This window comes from Dermacentor albipictus, chromosome 4, assembly GCF_038994185.2.
Source record: "Dermacentor albipictus isolate Rhodes 1998 colony chromosome 4, USDA_Dalb.pri_finalv2, whole genome shotgun sequence".
In the NCBI taxonomy this organism is placed as follows: domain Eukaryota; kingdom Metazoa; phylum Arthropoda; class Arachnida; order Ixodida; family Ixodidae; genus Dermacentor; species Dermacentor albipictus.
The window spans coordinates 177,829,513-177,850,528 of record NC_091824.1 but is presented as its reverse complement, the minus strand read 5'-3'; the positions used below and the strand labels follow the sequence as shown (position 1 = coordinate 177,850,528).

The window sequence follows — 21,016 nt, the reverse complement described above, 5'->3', positions numbered from 1 at the left end:
GCGATTCCCTTAGTAAATACTTTGTAGGCAACGGACAGTATAAGCTGATCGGTCTATAATTTTTCAAGTCTGTGGCGTCCCCTTTCTTGTGGATTAGGATTATGTTAGCGTTCTTCCAAGATTCCGGTACGCTCGAGGTTATGAGGCATTGCGTATACAGGGTGGCCAGTTTCTCTAGAACAATCTGACCACCATCTTTCAACAAATCTGCTGTTACCTGATCCTCCCCAGCTGCCTTCCCCCTTTGCATAGCTCCTAAGGCTTTCTTTACTTCTTCTGGTGTTACCTGTGGGATTTCGAATTCCAGTAGGCTATTCTCTCTTCCACTATCGTCGTGGGTGCCACTGGTACTGTATAAATCTCAATAGAACTCCTCAGCCACTTGGACTATCTCATCCATATTAGTAACGATATTGCCGGCTTTGTCTCTTAACGCACACATCTGAGTCTTGCCTATTCCTAGTTTCTTCTTCACTGTTTTCAGGCTTCCTCCGTTCCTGAGAGCTTGTTCAATTCTATCCAATTTATAGTTCCTGATGTCCGCTGTCTTACGCTTGTTGATTAACTTAGAAAGTTCTGCCAGTTCTATTCTAGCTGTAGGGTTAGAGGCTTTCATATATTGGCGTTTCTTGATCAGATCTTTCGTCTCCTGCGATAGCTTACTGGGTTCTGTCTAACGGCGTTACCACCGACTTCTATTGCGCACTCCTTAATGATGCCCATGAGATTGTCGCTCATTGCTTCATCACTAAGGTCCTCTTCCTGAGGTAAAGCGGAATACCTGTTCTGCAGCTTGATTCCGAATTCCTCTAGTTTCCCTCTTACCGCTAACTCATTGATTGGCTCCTTGTGTACCATTTTCTTCCGTTCCCTCCTCAAGTCTAGGCTAATTCGAGTTCTTACCATCCTATGGTCACTGCAGCGTACGTTGCCGAGCACGTCTACATCTTGTATGATGCCAGGGTTCGCGCAGAGTATGAAGTCGATTTTATTTCTAGTCTCACCATTCGGGCTCCTACGTCCACTTTCGGCTAACCCGCTTGCGGAAAAAGGTATTCATTATCCGCATATTATTCTGTTCTGCAAACTCTACTAATAACTCTCCTCTACTATTCCTAGAGCCTATGCCATATTCCCCCACTGACTTGTCTCCAGCTTTCTTCTTGCCTACCCTGGCCTTGAAGTCGCCCATCAGTATAGTGTATTTTGTTTTGACTTTACCTATCGCCGATTCTACGTCTTCATAAAAGCTTTCGACTTCCTGGTCATCATGTCTGCATGTAGGGGCATAGACTTGTACCACCTTCAATTTGTACCTCTTATTAAGTTTCACAACAAGACCTGCCACCCTCTCGTTAATGCTTTAGAATTCCTGTAGGTTACCAGCTATTTCCTTATTAATCAGGAATCCGACTCCTAGTTCTCGTCTCTCCGCTAAGCCCCGGTAGCACAGTACGTGCCCGATTTTTAGCACTGTATATGCTTCTTTTGTCCTCCTAACCTCACTGAGCCCTATTATATCCCATTTACTACCCTCTAATTCCTCCAATAACACTGCTAGATTCGCCTCACTAGATAACGTTCTAACGTTAAACGTTGCCAGGTTCAGATTCCAATGGCGGCCTGTCCGGAGCCAGGTATTCTTAGCTCCCTCTGCTGCGTCACAGATCTGACCGCCGCCGTGGTCAGTTGCTTCGCGGCTGCTGGGGACTGAGGGCCGGGGTTTTATTGTTGTATTCATATAGGAGGTTGTATCCAAGTACTGCACCAGGGTGGCCGATCCTGCTCTGGTGAGAGAGTGCGTTACCGGTTCTGGTCACCGGGATCAGGCCGCACTCCAGGTTTGTTTGTGAAATTTTCTCAACACACGTTTTTTTTTGTATTTTCCGGTGGAGAATTGCGCGGCACCGGGATTTGAACCACGGTCCTCTTGCACGGGAGGCGGATACTCTACCGTCCCCGCAGGAGTTAAATTAAGAAATTAGATTGAGGTTTTACGTGACAAAACCACTTTCTGATTATGAGGCACGCCGTAGTGGAGGACTCCGGAAATTTCGACTACCTGGGGTTCTTTAACGTGCACCTAATTGTAAATACACGGGTCTTTTCGCATTTCGCCCCCATCGAAATGCGGCCGCCGTGGCCGGGATCCGATCCCGTGACCTCGTGCTCAGCAGTCTTACACCATAGCCACTGAGCAACCACGGCGGGTCCCGCAGGCGTTGTACGCCTCATTTAACCTACAGTGGTGCCCTATTTGATCAGTCAAGGGGGACCAATCTGAGCTCGGTTATACCGCACGGATGGCACTCGGCTAGAGAACCTGGTATTTATGACCTGCACATGTGTGGCCATACATAATTGAGGATACATATAATTTTTTTAGGAGGGTTCCCGTAAAGTGATAAAATAAAGGAAAAGACATTAAAAAGAAAGAAAAAAATGAAAAAAGGGGAAAAAAGGAACATAACAGGTGATTTAAACTCGTGGCCCTTGGATGTTGCCCGGAAAGATAGCTCAGTCAGTTAGTTCGTCAGGCCTCAGGTTACTTTCAAGCGCCATAGCTCCTGCTCCGAGCCTCATACTTACGTGGAAAGGGACTGATGTTGGACTGAAAGTGGCCGCCCGAGGAGGAGAGCGAACTCGAGCGGCTCTAGAGACTAGGAAAACTGCCTTAAAATATTTAGACTTGAGGGAAAGCTTCGCTAACAATCTATAACACGGCAATCAGCACTCGAGTACGACGAGAGAATTTATTGAGGCGTGGAAAATTCCCTTGAAATAAATATGGTTTGCGAGGAGACAAATGCTTGTAAGTATTGAACCTCTTAAAAAATTAGGGGGAATATGCGCTCAACGAGAGGGCATCGTCCGCACGAGACCACCACCAGGCCCCTTACTTGAGACGTGGAGGGCTGTGCGGCCGGAACAAAGCCTGCCTTCTCCGCCGGCCAAGAGGGGAAAACGCGCTCAAGGTTGCGCGGACATAGTATAACTCTAGCGTCTAGGAAAAGCTTAAATAGGTGCGAGGGCGGCACGCATAGCGTGGGAAGCTAGCCGCCAGAATAACTATCTCAAGGACGGCTGCTGAGATAGATAGATGCTGAGATAGATTCGTGTAATTATAATAACCCTAATAGGACTATTTTCGAAAGAAAAAAAAAGGAAACGGCCCAGAGGGCTATACTACGAGAGCTATGACTGATAACTTTATATATATATATATATATATATATATATATATATATATATATATATATATATATATATATATATATATATATATATATATATAGAGAGAGAGAGAGAGAGAGAGAGAGAGACTAGGAAAAGGACTAGGAGTCATGTTTGTATGTATTGTATCGTGAACACATCTGGATATCATTTTTTGTATATACCAAAATGCCTGTCATGAATAATCATTTATAATGCGCAATGATAATGATTTATGATGCGCAGTGTATTGTCTAGTCAGTGTAGATAGCGCGCCCTCTGCTCGTGATACGGTGCCTTTAAAACTGTGTATGTGTTGTACATGCGTTACTGTACTCTGACGAAGGCTGGTCCACCAGCCGAAAACGTTAAGTAAAAAGACGTCTTCCAAAAAGTTCGTCCTCTCTTTCCTGCGTGTATATATATATATATATATATATATATATATATATATATATATTCATCTCATCTATGGGATCGCATGCGCGCGCTCTTGCTTTGTCTCCGCGTGTAGTAGTTAAGAGAGCCAGTTTAAGGGCGGAGAAGAAGGAAGGAAAGGAAAGTCTCTGAAGCAAAATTGCAGCGCCGTGGTTTTAAAGCGCCCCCGTGGTAGAGAAACGGAAGGCGATATAAGCGTGCGTGGCCATGATACGCACACGACAAACTGCCTTAAAATATTTAGACTTGAGGGAAAGCTTCGTTAACAAACGATAGCAGGGCAATCAGCACTCGAATATAATTATAACCCTAATAATAATAATAACACGGAGTCGGCACTGCGAAAGCGCAAGGCGCACATCGCTGACTATGCGTCTCGTTCTTCTTGTACAGGCTTTGTTCCTGTCATCCGCCAGCTCCCTTACTGCGCTTTCAGTCAAGCCGTGTACAACAGAGACAACATGCGACATCGACGGTGAAGCTGAATGCGTTCCTTCATACACGGTACACGGATGATGCAGCGATTACAAGTCACGGTTACCTGACGTCAGCGGATTCAACTCCTATAAAGGCAGCGCCAAACGATGGGCTTGCCAGTGGGCACGGCGAAAGCGCAAGGCGCACATCGCTGACTATGCGTCTCGTTCTTCTTGTGCAGGTTAGTTACAATAATACAATACGCGGGGATGATAGATTTCTGATTGTACTGCCATGCCCATTTGTGTGTATGAGCATTGCATATGAGTGTTTGAATTCTTGCAAGCTCTTAGTATGTGGCGATATAGAAGGGAACCCGGGTCCAACCGTCGAGGAAATGTTGCAGTCATTAATAAGTGGCCAACAGGCAATTAGAGAAGACATTGCTTCTTTTAAAGAACGCCTTGAGTCAACGGAGAAAGCGATACATGGTTTTGAAAAGCGTTTAAACAACTTGGAAGGCAGTATGATTGAATTAAAAGCAAAAAACCACGAGAACGAAGAAGTAAATGTGACTGTGACTGCAGTACAGGAAATACTTAAAACGCAACAAGAAAAACTTATTGATTTGGAAAACCGCAGCCGCCGTTCGAATTGGGTAGTTTTTGGAATTTCTGAGGATCCGAATGAAACAGAAGCGGTACTGCGGAATAAGGTTGTCCGGTATGTCTTTCAAGATAAGTTAGGAATAAACTGTACATATGTGGCACGAATTCACAGACTTGGGAACGCACCCAATCGAAGGCCAGTCATTGCATTCTTACAGGATTATTCTGAAAAACAAGCGCTCTTGAAAAACGCACGCAAATTGAAGGTAACAGGCATATTGTTGCAAAACGATTATTGTGCAGACACGCTGCGCAAGCGCCGTCTGCTCTGGAGCAGTGCGAAGGAAGAAAAAGACAACAGAAGAAAAGTTAGGCTTATTCATGATAAGATTCGCGTTGATGACGACTTGTTCTTTTGGGATGACGTACAGCACACACGGAAACTCATTGCAAGGAAAAAAGAGAGCGCAGAATTGCGACCAAACCACACCTACTAGCAGTCACAGTCGAAGCAGTTTCGGCTGCTTTCACTAAATGCCCAAAGTATAGTCAACAAAATAGAGAAACTGCAAGATATTTTACTAGTATACGATCCTCATGTGTGTGTTATATCAGGAACTTGGTTGCACGACGGGGTACATGATGATGAACTCGTTTCGCCAAACCACCAGCTGTTTAGAAAAGATAGGTTCTCCCGAGGTGGTGGCGTCGCAGTTATTGCAAAGAATAGTGTTGTTGTAAGGGAATTAGATCAGATAGATAATCATGAAAGTTTGTTTTTGAGTGTCTCTGTTTGGGGTGTGCCATTAATATTATGTTCCGTGTATCGGACACCAAATGCTGATGATCACTTTATGTAACAGTTATATAATCACCTTTTGAAATATAGAGAAAAAAAAACTTAATAATTACTGGTGATTTTAATCTCCCACAAATAGAATGACAAAATTGGAGTTATGGACACAGGCTTTCCTCTGACTTACTCATTGATATCATGCTAACTTTCAGTCTTCAGCAGGTTGTGAGTGTATGTACTCGGGGAGGGAATATTCTTGACCTCTTATTCCTCAGCGAAGTCTTTGGTGAAGGAACCGTCGAAATAGAAACTGGCATTTCCGACCATAAACTGATTTCTTTTTCGTCACCGATGACCGTGAATAATGTCAGACTACCCCGAAAAGACACACAGTTTATGGATTATGCTAAAGCACATGATGAATCAATTATTGATTACTTGGACCTGCACCTTAACATTGTCCAGGATGATGTCGAGCTTTCATGGCAAAGGTTCAGGGAGACTGTTACTTATTGTATTGAAAGATTTATTCCACTGAAGGCGGTCAAGAAACATCCATCACACCCTTGGATCAACATAGATATCATTCAAGCTAGGCGGAAGCTGAAAAGAATGAAACGAAAACATAAAAAAACAAGGAATTCGCAAGTCACACAATTAAAAAATGAATTACTGGGAAAAGTGGAAGCTGCGCGAGAAAGATTCTTCAGTCATAGTCTTGCTGATTTCATTTCAAACGCTCCACAAAAGTTTTGGCGCTATTTAAGCCAGTCAAAAGAGGCAGAATATAAAATAAACATTAATGGTAAAATTATTGAGGACGCCCACATAATTGCTGAGCATTTTAATGATTACTTCGGCAGTGTATTCTCGGACCTAGATGATTTCGAACGGTCCAATACAAATAGATCTGTCTTGCATGATATAACGATTTCCCGAGAAGGTGTCTTGGAAATGCTCCTTAATATCAACGTTAGGAAATCTGCAGGCCCTGACAAGCTTCCGAATGCGTTTTTACGAAGGTATGCGGAACAGATATGTGTATTCTTAACAGATTTTTTCAAATTATCCTTACACTTAGCAGAGATACCATCAGATTGGCGTAGGGCAAGCGTTGACCCAATTTATAAAAAGGGCGATCATCTCACAGTGTCAAATTATCGTCCTGTTTCTATTACAAGCACATGCAGCAAATTATTGGAGCACATTGTTGCAGGCTTTATTCGTCAGTTTTTGACAGATCACAATGTCCTATCCCCACTACAGCATGGGTTCAGAAAGGGATTATCGACTTCAACTCAGCTTGTGTCAGTCGTTCATGAAATCTCTAAAGTACTTGACTCGTCCGGACAAGTTCACATGCTCTTTTTAGATTTTAGCAAAGCGTTCGACCCACGGAAAATTAATCTACAAGCTCGAGTGCATTGGTCTTCCATTAAATATTATGTCATGGATCCAAGCCTATCTCCGACACAGGCAGCAGTTCATAGAAATTAATAAATGTTCCTCAAGTGTCCATCAGGTAGCTTCAGGCGTACCGCAAGGCAGCGTATTAGGACCGCTTTTATTTTTAATCTATATTAATGATATAATAGACGAAATCCCCGATGATGTGAATGTCAATCTATTTGCGGATTTAAAAAAATCGCTTCACGAAACGATCACGCATGCTTGCAGAAATCGGTCATGGCAATTTCCAATTGGTGCAAAGTTTGGGGCATGCAATTAAACGCACATAAAGCAGTCTTGCTGCGAGTAACAAGAAAAAAGGAACCTAGTATATTTTCCTATGCTCTAAATGACACAAAAATAACTGAAGTTGAACAATACAAATACTTAGGCGTCACATTCACTAACAGATTCTTCTGGTCAGACCATATTTCCCTTACATGTTCGGCAGCTTTGCGGAAATTATGGTTCTTGAAAAGGAAACTTAAAAAGGCATCGGTAAACACAACAATTTTAGCATATAACACATTCGTGCGATCGAAACTTGAATACGCAGCGGTTGTATGGGATCCTCATACCAAAAAGGACATCATGAATTTGGAACGTGTACAAAGGAAGGCCGTTAGATTTATCTTTGGAAAATATAAAAGAGAAGATTCCCCGTCATTACTAATGCTTAGGAATAAAATTACTTCACTAGAACACAGGCGCAAAGTTAGTCGTCTCCAGTTTTTACATAACATCATAAATGGAAAAATCGGGCTTCAAATACCTCAATATGTAACGCCTCTTAATGCACGAAAAACAAGACATAGACACAACTTTTCCCTTGCGCCATTATTTGCTAAAACAAAATCTCACATGGTATGGTAAAACTTTAATAATTAAAGTCCTGCAGATCGTGAGTCTTCATGAAGCGGGCCGCTCCCACGTGGGAACCGGAAGGCCGAGCCTCTCGGCCGCATCGTGGGCCTGCTGGACAGCCCAGAGTTGGTCAGCCAGAAGAGGGCTGCGGAGAACCGCCTCCCATCTGGCAGAGCTGTTAGCGATGATAGAGCGTACCCGAGCACACCGCCAGAGCATATGGTCTAACGTGGCTATATCTCCACAATCGTGGCAGGTAGCGTTGGTATAAGTATCCGGATAGATTTTATTTAAGAGCGATGGATTCGGATAGGTATTCGTTTGTAGTAGACGGAGCGCTAATGCTTGAGCTCTATTGAGGCACGGATGAGGAACAAAGTAGGTTCTACGGCTGAGATAGTAGTGTTTAGTTATCTCGTTGTAGGTGGAGGGCGTGTCCCTGTTCTCTAGTGAGTCGGCTTCCGATTGGTCGAGGGTAGCGCGGTGGGCAAGTTCACGCGCAGCCCCGTGAGCCGACTCGTTGAGGTTGGGAGGAGCACCCTTCATCTGACCCTGATGTGCTGGAAACCAATAAATGAAGTGGTGCGTGATTGCCTTGCCCCCAATAAGTCTGAGGGCCTGTTTGGAAATGGTGCCTTTTTCAAATGCTCTGACTGCAGATCTTGAATCACTATAGATGGCATACCGTGAGCTATCCAGCAGGGCTAGTGCAATAGCCATTTGTTCAGCTATTTCGGAGTCCCTCGTCCGAACCGAGGCAGCATTGGTGATTCCTTGGCGACCATCAACAGTGACGATGGTGAACGCCTGACGTCCCTTACAAGAAGCGGCATCCACAAAGCTGACCTGTCGCTGATCACTGTGTATTTGCCTAAGGAGGTTGGCCGCCCTTGCCCTCCTCTACCGCGATTATGATCGGGGTGCATGTTCCTAGGTATTGGCGCGACCGTAATGTTCTCACGAATCGACGGAGGAACGTCAGAGAACTCCTCTGCTACTCTATCGGGGTGATATCCGAGTTCCTGCAAGATAGATCTCCCTGCCTTCGTTGTTGTGAGGCGAGTTAGCTGTGCGCGCTCCTGGGCCTCTGCGATCTCTTCAAGAGTGTTATGAATGCCAAGCTGCATTAATCGCTCTGTACAAGTGTATATGGGTAACCCGAGAACCCGTTTGGTAATCTTCCTAAGCTGTGCATTCAGTTTATCCCTCTCTGCCCGTTTCCATCGATGCATGGCTGCCACGTATCTAAAGTGGCACAGAACGAAGGCATGCATTAGTCGAATGAGGTTATCCTCCTTGAGTCCATGATGCCGATTTGATACTCTCCGAACTAAACGAACAGCACTTTCAGTTTTAGCAATTAGCTTGCGTATAGTCTTGCCATTTGTACCCCCTGACTCAACGATCATGCCCAAGACCTTGATTGAATCGACTTTGGGTATACGACAACCGTTTTTTGTACATAAGTTAATATCTTTGTCTTCTAACGATGTCCATCCCTTGGGCCTTGGACCGCGTTTCTTGGGACTATACAACAAAAGTTCCGACTTCAAGGGGGAGCATCTGAGACCGGTGGGTTCGAGATAGGTTTCAATAATGTCTATTGCCTCCTGTAAGGCTCCCTCAACCTGACCGTCATTGCCTCCTGTGCACCATATAGTTATATCGTCAGCATACATAGTGTGTTTGATGCCTTCAATCTCGAGAAGCTTTCTGCTTAGGTCAACCATGGCTATATTGAATAAACAGGGGGAAATGACGGACCCCTGCGGGGTTCCCCTCTCGCCAAGTTCCAGCAATTGGGATTCGAGATCGGCCACCCGGATGGTAGCCTTCCTATCCGAGAGGAACGATCTAACATAGTTATAAAATCTCTCACCCAGATTGAGCCGAGATATCGAGGCTAGGATATGCGAATGTAGAACACTGTCGAAGGCCTTTTCAAGATCAAGTCCCAAAATGGCTCGAGTGTCGCTAGAGTCGTTGTCTATGATTTGATTCTTAATCAGTTTCATGGTATCTTGTGTGGATAGGCCTGGTCTGAATCCTATCATACTATGGGGGTAAACGTCGTTGTTCTCCAGGAACCGGGAGAGTCGATTCAGGACCGCGTGCTCCGCTACCTTACCCACACAGGATGTAAGCGAGATGGGCCTCAAGTTGTCAACGCTAGGTGTTTTTCCAGGTTTGGGGATGAGTACTGCGAGGGCAGTCTTCCAAGGTAATGGGACGGTTCCACTCCTCCAAATTTCATTAATGTCCTCTGTGAGGTATGCGATTGATTTTTCATCCAGATTTCGCAACGCCTTGTTGGAGATGCCATCTGGCCCTGGTGCGGATCTACCATTGAGTCCATGTAGAACCCTACGAATCTCCTCAACGCCAAACTTTGCATCCAGGTAGGAATTGGCCTGGCCCTGGTAATCGAGATGTACAGGAGACCGCCCTGAGCCGACTGGGAGATATTTGTTGGCAAGCGTGCGGATTAGTTCGTCCTCAGAGGTCATTCGTGCAGCCTCATGTATAGTTCTAGCGATGACATGCCTCTGATTAGACTTAGTATTCGTCTCGTTAAACAGATGCTTAAGCAAGGTACAAGTTTTACCATTGCGCATTTGGCCGTCTATCGAATTGCAAACCTCGTCCCACTGCTGTTTAGAGAGGGTTGCACAATGCTCCTCAATGTGTTTGTTTAACTCGGATATCTTTTTGCGTAGCCTACGATTAAGTCGTTGACACTTCCATCTGTTGAGAATGGACTGTTTGGCCTCTAACAGATGGGCTAGCCTGCTGTCCATTTTCTCAACAGGAAGGTCGGTGCAGACCTTAGAGGTTGCACGCCGAACGTCATCTTGAACCTGAACCATCCATTGCTCTATAGTAGGTCGGGAATCTGAGGGAGGCCTCTCCTCCCGAAGCTTGCGGAATTTATCCCAGTCCGTGTACGAGAATTCGCGCTGTTTTTTACCCACGATAGGAAGCTGGGCCTCACAAATATAGTGGTCACTACCAAGGTTCTCAGCCAAGTTATTCCATTTGGCCTCAGTCATGTTCTTGACGAAGATGAGATCAGGGGTAGGGTCTCTACACGTGGATGTCCCGATTCGGGTAGGAAAGTTAGGGTCAGTGATCAGCGTCAGGTCCAGATCCATGGCATTCTGCCAGAGATGCTTACCCTTATTGGTATCATATTTATAACCCCAGACATGAAACGGGGCATTAAAGTCCCCTGCGACAATAAGAGAGCTTGAGCCTGCCATGTCTATGGCCTTGCGGAGCAGAGTCTTAAATCTTTGCCTTTTTTCGTTGGGACTACTATATATGATAAGAACATATATGCTGCCTCGGTTGACCCGACCAGGTATGACCTCTACCATAATATACTCAATATTACTACCAGCCAATTTGAGATCATGTGTCACATGAGTGAGTTTCTTACTAACAAGAGTACATAACCCCCTCCCCCCCGACTGCACGGCGACCGAGCAAAACCCAGGCATCGAGATGCCAGGCGAGAGGGTTTCCTGTAATAAGATAACCTGGGGCATCTTTTCACAATTGCGTAGATATTGCTGTAGGGGAGCCTTCTTCCTAGAGAAGCCCCTACAGTTCCATTGCCAAATTCGGAATGTCTCAAGGGGCGGTGCCATCTCTTACGAGCTGAACGCCGACCCTAGGTGGGGCTAGAATCGGGGCTACGTTGCTAGCTGTTGGTTCAGAAAGACGTATCGGCGGGTTCGGTGGCGTAACCGGGCCCACCACAAACTCGAGAAAGGATTCCATTTTGGCCAACCGTTGGTTGGTGTTTGCTTCTAAAATCGTCATCTTGCTTTGCATCTCAGTGATCCTATCACCTAACTGTTTCAGACTTTCGCTGAGAGCGGTTAGCATCTCGCGCACCTCTGATTTAGCTTTACGTGACACGTTCTCCTGATCACAAGCTATTGCCCTCTTCTTCGGTGGTCGTGACCCGTCGCTACCCTCGGCCATCGGGACTTCCAGAATTACCGCGTTGACGGTAGCGGTGGGTTGCGAGTTCCTAGCGCCCTTAATCTCTGCTATCTCAGCCATTAGCCTATTAATGTTCTCTCTCATGGTCGCGTTCTCGCGCTCTAATCTCGTGATTTTTTCCAAACTATCATCGTGCTCTGGCAGCGACCTCGACATCACCTCTGATGGTCCTCCACGGACCCGATCTGCCCAAGTGGGGCGGCCCTCCTTGTGGACCACCTGATGCTGGTGATCATGTCCTCGGGCTCTGGATCTTGACCTGGATCGGCTTCTGGGCTCGAAGCGAACCATGGAAGCAGATCGTCCCCTGGAGCGACCACGGGAATGGCTCCGGGATAAACTCCAGGAACGGCCACGATCCCTAGACCGCGATCTCGAGTGATGGCGACCTCCCTCGGGGGCTGTATGCTGGGACCGATGCTGGTCGAGCTCCGGGAACTGGAGCTCAGCACCGCGGTAATCCGGGGTAGGGCTTCTCATCCGGCTCCTTTCGGCTCTGGCTCGTTCTTTTCGGCGACGTCGAACGACGTATGGGATCTTAAAGCGTTGTCTGCATTCCTTTCCTGCCGTGAGATGGCCCTCACCGCACAACTTGCATTTAGGCGTGCACTGATGCTGCTCGTCTGGGTTCGAGGCCCCACATCCTCTGCATACGGCTTCGCTGGGTGTCGGACAGACGTCGACACGACGGCCAAGCCGTCCGCAAACGTAGCAGATGTCGATCTGCTTACGATATAAAGTACATCTGACCAGTGCATTGTCATACCTGACGTAGTTAGGTACCCGGTATCCGTCAAAGGCAACTATGACGGTGCCGGTGTCCTTAATCCTCTTGGCTGCCAGCGCCAGGGGGTTTCTTGCATTAACAATCTTGCGCTGCAACACCTCTGGCCCGTCACAACGGGCAACGTCTCGTATGACACCTTTGCACGTAGCATGTGGTGTGGTGCGGTATGCCGCTACCTCGTGCAGGCGACCCGCCACCAAAATATTCTTGATTCTAACATATTTGGTTGCGTTCTTCTCCTCGGGAGTACTGACCACGACTATATTCTGTTGATAGTTAGGCCAGATCGTGTAGGCTTCACGCTTCGAACCTTCGATGCAAGCAGCGGTGTTGATAGCATCAGCCACCACAGTCGGGCCTATCTTGGATATATTCAGGCCACCGCTCACTCTGATCACAATTTTGATGTCCTCCCTGGGAAGCGGCGGCATTCTCCCATGACGAATAATGCGGCTCTTGACACCAGCTCCGGTCCTGCCATGATCGTTGTGCCCGGGCACCGCGTTAGGCCTGGCTCCATTGCCGGGCCTGTCTTTCGACGATTTCGTCAAATGGTGTCTTCGGCCAGCTAATTGCCAGCCGGAATCCTCGAGGAAATCGTCGGGTGGTAGCTCCTCCCCTTGCACTGTATATTCCATAAGAGGTCTCGCTGAGCGGCCAAACGGCCGAGAGCGGTTTCCTGCCGCGAACTCTTATGGTCCACCAGCGACGCGGTCGAAGTGAAAAGAGCCGTAAAATTTGAAAACGTCCACTCACTGGCAACAGTCTGGTATCCAGTTGGAGCTCACAACTTCACGAATCCGTCGACGATGAAATTAGGCACCCACAGGCAAAAAATCCGGTCAGAAACTTCCCAAAAAACGGGAGCCGATGCGGACAAAGCATTGCGTGTTCTCTTCTTCTGCGTCTCACCAAATCTCACATGAATAGTTTTTATTTGCGTACTATAAACGAATGGAATTCTCTCCCTGTTGAAGTACTTCAATTGGGGAACTTCACAAATGCGTTGGAGAACTATTTTTCACATAAAATAACACAACCATAAACACAATTTTTTTCACTATTTTTCTCGTTTTCATATGTGAAATTTTCAGTATTTAGTTATGTTTAGTGTCCGATTGTTGTTTGGCACAGCGTTTTGATCCACATATAAATTCAAATGTGCGATTATTTTGTTGTAGTTACTGTGGTAAGGGAAGCATTGTGATCTTCGTAACGTGGCTATGGGATGCATCATTTTCATGCACTGTTTATATATACGTTTTTTATTATCTTTGTTGCATTGTTATTACTTTGTCAACTGTATTACCCCTCCTGCATGGGCCAGTATGTTGGCCTGCAGTATAAATAAATAAATAAATAAATAAATAAATAAATAAATAAATAAATAAATATTCATCTCATCTATGGGATCTAATGCGCGCGTTGTTGCTTTGACTCTGCGTGTAGTAGTTAAGAGAGCCAGTTTAAGGGCGGAGAAGAAGGAAGGAAAGGAAAGCAAAATTTGCGTAATGAATCCTTGCCAATTAGCTAAGCGTTCTGTCGTTCTAAGCCCTCGTTGCGTTCCCGCTCTGGAGAACCGGTGTCGAGGCCGCCGTCGTAGTACGCTACGACGCCGGCAGCGCGAGCCCTCAGCAGCAGGTCGCGCTCGTCAGGGCTCAAATCGCTGAAGTTGAGCCCAGCATCGCGAGCCAATCTGTCGTTGTCAGGGTCCATTGCGACGGGCGTCGAAGTTTGCGTCATAGAATGAAGTACCAGCTTATGGTCGCGCGTTTCTCCTTCCGCTAGCCACCATACTCCCGTTTTTGCTCTGCTGTGGCTCTGTCTTGGCTTTGTTTCTGGCCGCGCGTTTGCGTTTTGCGCAGAAAAGCTGCAGCGCCGTCTGCGGACGCCGTTCTACTCACCGATGGCGCAACGTCACTATGAGACCATGATGTCAGTACTCCTCGATCGGAGGGCGGGCGAATTGAACTGCGCTAGAGGTATGCGGATGTTTCAGAACGCATTTTCTCTTAAAATAAGTATCTCCTTGGCACGAAACAAGCATTTCGAGGTTTCTGGGATTGTATTTCAACAGTCCACATCGACTTAATAGTAACCTTTAGTGTCCCTTTAAGAAGGGCACAGGAGTTGTCAGGTGGAAGCAATGGCAAAGGCCCAGCAGAGGGCCAAGGTTTATCATGATCGGACAGCCAGGGCCCGTCGTTTTGAGGTGGGCGATGAGGTAATGATATTGTGCACATCGCTAAAAAACAGACTCGACGTGCAGTGGGAGGGCCCAGCACAGGTTGTTCAAAAACTGTCGGACGTTAACTACGTGGTGAATCTGCCAGGAAAACGGAAAACACAGCAAGTTTACCACTGTTCTCTGCTCAAACCCTATAGACAACGGGAAGCAGTGGTGTGTATGATGGTAAACGTTCCCGAAGAGCTTCCGGTCGAGCTTCTGGGACTAGGCTCAGTGACGAACAGGGAAGACACCGATCAAGTCATTAGTGACTTAATCAGTAAAGCACCGCTGTCGCCTGAGCAGAAAACCGAACTACACCAGCTCTTACAAGAGTTTCAAGGTCAGTTCTCTGAGAGGCCTTGTAGGACTTCTGTCCTTACTCATGAAATAGAACTTACCTCCCCAGAGCCAGTACTATCAACGGCGTACCGGGTGTCACCCCGCCAGCGCGGTATTATGGAGGCTGAGGTAAAGAAAATGCTACAGCTCGGTGTTATTGAGGCGGGTGAGAGTGATTATACCTCCCTGTCATGCGTGAGTGCCGCACGTCGCCCCTAGAAGATCGAAGCGGCGACCAAGCGCCGTGAACGACGAGAAAGACAACGGGTGCACGAGCACGGAGCACGAGGGCGCGGTCGCGGTGTTCGATCCAGGCGGGCAGCAGCTCCGAGCTCCTGGGCGGAACGAGGCGAGGGTTCCTGCCAGGCGAGACGTCCGTGGCAAGGCGCGGAGGACCGCGGAGCCGAGCGTGGACGTCCCAGGGCCCCTGCTGCCAGTGCTCGAGACGTTGGCTGACCCGAGGGCCGCCGGTCCCTGAGCTGCCACACCTGAGCGTGCCGAGCAGCGTTTCAGTCTGGCACAGATGTTGCTGTGCTAGACGAGGTCCTCACGTGTGACCGCCGCACGTGGATCGCGAGCGGCGCACGAGCTGGGCACCGAGGTCGTGCTGGATGTGCGACTGTAGCACGTCGGTCGCGAGCGACGTCCGAGCCGGACATCGAGGACGTGCGGAGCAAGGCGTTCCCTGGCTGTTACCGCTGCTGCGTCCGAGTGTGCCGAGTCCGGGAACCGTGCTGAACGGGGCCCGAGCGTGTGGTCGTCGCGGCCAGCTCCAGCACGGGAGACCGCACGGTGCCGTGACCAGCGAACTGTGAGCCGCGCAACCCGGGACTGTCTCAGCCCGTGGACATACCGACTGCAGTTTCTGTATATATTCTGGCTGCGACTCTCTGTATATATTCATATCTTAAAGGTTGCTGTGAGTTTTATAAACGCATATAAATGACTCTCTGTCTTTCTTCCGCATCACTGCGCACTAGCGAAAGTGCCGAACAGTCCTAATCACCACAATTTCTGGCGTCCGCGACAGGACTAAGCTCTAGTTCCATCCTTAAGAGCCGCACTTCGCTTGTGTGCAGTGGTCGGAAATGGACTGGGAGAAATTTATTCCGATAGGCAAGGAGCTTGGCTTGTCCGGTAAAGAACTAAGAGAGTGGATTGACGAGCAGCTTAACAGAGAACGCGATAAACGTGCTGAGGACAGGGAAGCAGCGCGAGTAGCCCACGAACAGGAGATCGCTCGACTGACGGCGGAACGAACTTTGCTAGAGACTAGATGTCGTCTTGCAGAGCACGCGTCTGGGACGGTCGAAACCGGAAGCGAACGCGCGGAAAACAGCGGTGAAGCCTTTAGAAGTCCCCACAAGCTTATTCCTCCCTACAACGAGAGCCGCGACGAACTCGACGCGTACATACAGCGCTTCGAGCGGGTAGCCACTAGCCAAGGATGGCCAAGCGACAGGTGGGCGCTGTCATTAAGCTTGTGTTTGTCAGGCGAAGCCTTGAGCGTGATCGGACGCATGGCTGCGGAGGATGTCACAGATTATCAGAAGCTGAAGCAAACTTTATTGCAAAGGTTCCGGTATACGGAAGAAGGATACCGTCAGAAGTTTCGGGAAACTAAGCCTGAGAATTCCGAGACAGGGCGGCAGTTTGCTGGTCGACTGCTTGGGTACTTCGATCATTGGCAGCAGATGGCAAAAACGGAGAAAACATACGACGGATTAAGAGATAAGATTGTTTCTGAACAGTTTTTGCTACGTTGCGATGAGAGGCTCGCCATCTTCCTGAAAGAGCGAGGATGCCGCGGCCTCGACAAGCTGGCCGAAGCGGCTGACCATTATTTGGAGGCGCAAAACCTGACAAACCTCGCCAGAGGAAAAGAAGAGAGAGGGATTAGTAAAACAACCCTGCAAAGCAAGAATCCCCAAACAGAGGCCAGGAGAGAAAAAGTTGAGTGTTTTCTATGTGGCAAGCAAGGACACCGTGCTGCAGATTGTTGGACGCGGTCAAAAGGACCGAAGTCCTTGTCTTGCTGGAAATGCACGAAACATGGACATAAAGCTGACGAGTGCCCGAACATAAACGGCAGCAACACGGAAGCGTCTAGTGCCATTGTTGGCTGCGACAGGATGCCTGCCGCCCGGAACGAAGCAAGTCCGGCTCCTACCACTAAATCTGAGGATAAAACAAGGCCCCCTGTAAGAACATATGGAGAAGACATCTGCCTTGGTCTTCAGACGCAAGAGATGCCGACGGCAAGCGGATATCTCAATGGACACCCGGTGTCGGTGTTGAGAGATTCCGGCTGCAGTACTGTGGTCGTCAGGCTTTCGATGGTGCCGGAAAAGAATCTCACCGGTATCACGCGTACCATTTACCTTCTGGATGGTTCGTTGAAGCGGCTTTCAGAGGCAAAGGTCTATGTAGACTGCCCCTTCTTCCGAGGAAGGACACTGGCACTCTGCATGGAAAGGCCACTCTATGATGTTGTTCTTGGGAACATCGACGGGGTGCTCTACCCTACTGATTTCAATCCATCACATGACCTGTCTGACGTGTCAAAGCGGCACGAAGACTCGGCGACAGCAGAGGAGCCTGTTCGACACCAAGGCGTGTGCCCGGATAGAGCTACCGTGAGTGCTGCGTCAAACCCTGCAACTGTGTCGACTGAGGCAACCAAACAGGAGACGGAACCGTCTACGGAAGCAAAGGGTGAAGGTGCTACTGAAAGAGCTGGAGAAGGCCAGGAGGGCAGGAGACGAGCGTCCATTCGGGCCAATGGGCGTGTGAGTGAAGACAGTCTCGGTCGCCGTCGCAAGCGGCGCAAGCCCAGAAGGGAGGCGGAAAGCCACAGCCAAAGTGAGCCCGAGGGCATTGACCGGAAAGGAGGAACTCCATGTCGGGGTGGGCTCCGTTCTTACCATCGACGCGTCCCTCGGGACCATTCAGACACAAGGTCACGCATTGATGTTGATGAAAGCATCCCCAAGTCACATCGTTACGTCTCGGCTGATGACACGTGCAAGTGTTCATTGTACATTGGGAACATGTCAAGCCAGGTGACCAAGGATGAAGTTCGTGCCCTGTCAGATGCCATCCGCAGTGTCCGCTTTATAAACAGGCACAGTGCATTCCTGGATTTTGAGAGCCCAGAAGTGGCTACTGCACAGCTGGAGCTCCTGCGCAGCAAGCAGCTCAAGGGGAAGCCAGTGCAGGTGGAACCTAGCAGACCCCGGAGCAGTTCCACATACAAGCCAGGCCCCCTGCTGTATGTGCGAGGACTTCCTGATGACAAAGGCATGGATACCCTTGGATCCCTATTTCCTGATGCCTTGCTCATTGACCGCCTTGAAGGCAAAGTGCTGCTGAGATTCAAGAACTATGAAAGTGCCATAAGTGCCATCAAACAAGTTACTGCTCATCATGCGACAGACTATAAGTTCAGCTTTGCTGCTTTTCGTCCTAGATGGAACCGCCGGTGTACGCCCCGAACAGTGTGGCGCGAAGGGTAGCGTAAATGTACAGGGTAGCGAAAATGTAGGCTCTGACTACATGAGCCGAGTATGAATTACATCGCGAAGTGTGCCTACTGCATTTATTGCGTTTGTGAACACTTCAGGAACTACTACTGCGCGTGTGGAAAGACTTTTGCATGTGAACACATGGCACCTTACAGACTGTGAACTTTGACCATGTACGTGCTTTGGAAAGTTGTTTTCATGAAACAACTTCTTAAAGTGGGGGGTGAAATGTCATGCGTGAGTGCCGCACGTCGCCCCTAGAAGATCGAAGCGGCGACCAAGCGCCGTGAACGACGAGAAAGACAACGGGTGCATGAGCACGGAGCACGAGGGCGCGGTCGCGGTGTTCGATCCAGGCGGGCAGCAGCTCCGAGCTCCTGGGCGGAACGAGGCGAGGGTTCCTGCCAGGCGAGACGTCCGTGGCAAGGCGCGGAGGACCGCGGAGCCGAGCGTGGACGTCCCAGGGCCCCTGCTGCCAGTGCTCGAGACGTTGGCTGACCCGAGGGCCGCCGGTCCCTGAGCTGCCACACCTGAGCGTGCCGAGCAGCGTTTCAGTCTGGCACAGATGTTGCTGTGCTAGACGAGGTCCTCACGTGTGACCGCCGCACGTGGATCGCGAGCGGCGCACGAGCTGGGCACCGAGGTCGTGCTGGACGTGCGACTGTAGCACGTCGGTCGCGAGCGACGTCCGAGCCGGACATCGAGGACGTGCGGAGCAAGGCGTTCCCTGGCTGTTGCCGCTGCTGCGTCCGAGTGTGCCGAGCCCGGGAACCGTGCTGAACGGGGCTCGAGCGTGTGGTCGTCGCGGCCAGCTCCAGCACGGGAGACCGCACGGTGCCGTGACCAGCGAACTGTGAGCCGCGCAACCCGGGACTGTCTCAGCCCGTGGACATACCGACTGCAGTTTCTGTATATATTCTGGCTGCGACTCTCTGTATATATTCATATCTTAAAGGTTGCTGTGAGTTTTATAAACGCATATAAATGACTCTCTGTCTTTCTTCCGCATCACTGCGCACTAGCGAAAGTGCCGAACAGTCCTAATCACCACACTCCCCTTTGATTTTAGTTGAAGTACCGGGCAAGGAACCTCGTCCTTGCGTCGACTACCGCAGGCTTAATTCTATCACTAAGGATCAAATTTATCCGATCCCTAACATCGAGGAGCGCCTTGAGAAAGTTAGTAGCGCTCAGTTTATTTCCACCCTAGATCTTGTCAGGGGTTATTGGCAGGTTCCACTTACAGAAGAGGCTAGTAGGTATGCGGCGTTCGTTTCACCAATGGGAACATTCCGTGCTAAAGTTTTGAGTTTTGGTTTGAAGAACGCGCCATACGGCTTTTCAAGATAATGGACAAAGTGTTGCGGGGACAGGAAGAATTCGCTTTACCGTATTTAGACGACGCAGCGATATTCTCCGCATCCTGGTCTGAGCATATGGCAAACTTGCGGGCAGTGCTAACCCGCCTGCGCGAAGCGGGCTTGACAGTCAATTAAGGCTCCCAAGTGCCAGTTAGCTCAGGCCGAGGTTGTCTACCTCGGTCACGTGCTTGGACGGGGTCGTCGCCGCCCCTCTGAAATAAAGATGGCCGCTGTGCGAGACTTCCCGCAACCGCACACGAAGACCGATATTCGGTCGTTCTTAGGTGTCGCCGGCTACTATCAGAGGTACGTCCCCAGGTACTCTGATATCGCGGTTCCCCTGACGGATGCTTTAAGAAAAACAGAGCCCCAAACCAGGCACGTACCCAGGGGGGGGGGGGGGGGCCCCGGGGGGGCCCGGGCCCCCCCCCCCCCCCGAAATCAAGTGGCATAGCCCCCCCCCCCTTCCCATCCACGCCACCACTCCTCACACATTCCTAAAGCGCCGCCAGATTAATGCTGAGACTTGGCAGCTGTTCATCGGTCAGCCTTATGCTGCCTTTTTCCCTCCTTTTAGATGGCGGTAGTTATCGGCATCTCTTGTAATGTGAAGGACAGTTTTCTCATACATTCCGCACCCGCGCGATTAACACGAGATGCGTTCAGTTGTCACCATCTATTCAACCGTCACGTGCATAGCTGTTGCTTTTGTTAGTTCAACCTTCTTTGTTTAGGCTGGTCCTGGGACCAGGAGAGGGATGCGGCTGTTACTCAGCTGGTCTGTACACTCATGGAACGAGTTGCGGCCGGAGAAAACGCCAATTGCGTTTAACTTTTCCCTTTGCTTCATTATTTCCTTGAATTACGGCTCGCCGCGACGCTGGCAGATGCCCGGAACCATATACACGTGATATGGGTTAGATAAGATGGGAAATAAAATGATGTGAAAGAACGTCCATCATGAAACCCTGCAATAACT

General features: G+C 48.9%; 1 protein-coding gene across 1 annotated transcript; it reads left to right on the top strand.

The window, feature by feature from the left end:
• The first annotated feature begins 14,834 nt into the window (after nt 1-14,834).
• Nucleotides 14,835-19,715, top strand: LOC135908635 (uncharacterized). The gene has a single exon (XM_065440481.2). The coding sequence runs from the start codon at nt 16,241-16,243 to the stop codon at nt 18,665-18,667; it is 2,427 nt and encodes an 808-aa protein (XP_065296553.1). The 5' UTR covers nt 14,835-16,240; the 3' UTR covers nt 18,668-19,715.
• Nucleotides 19,716-21,016: the final 1,301 nt, after the last annotated feature.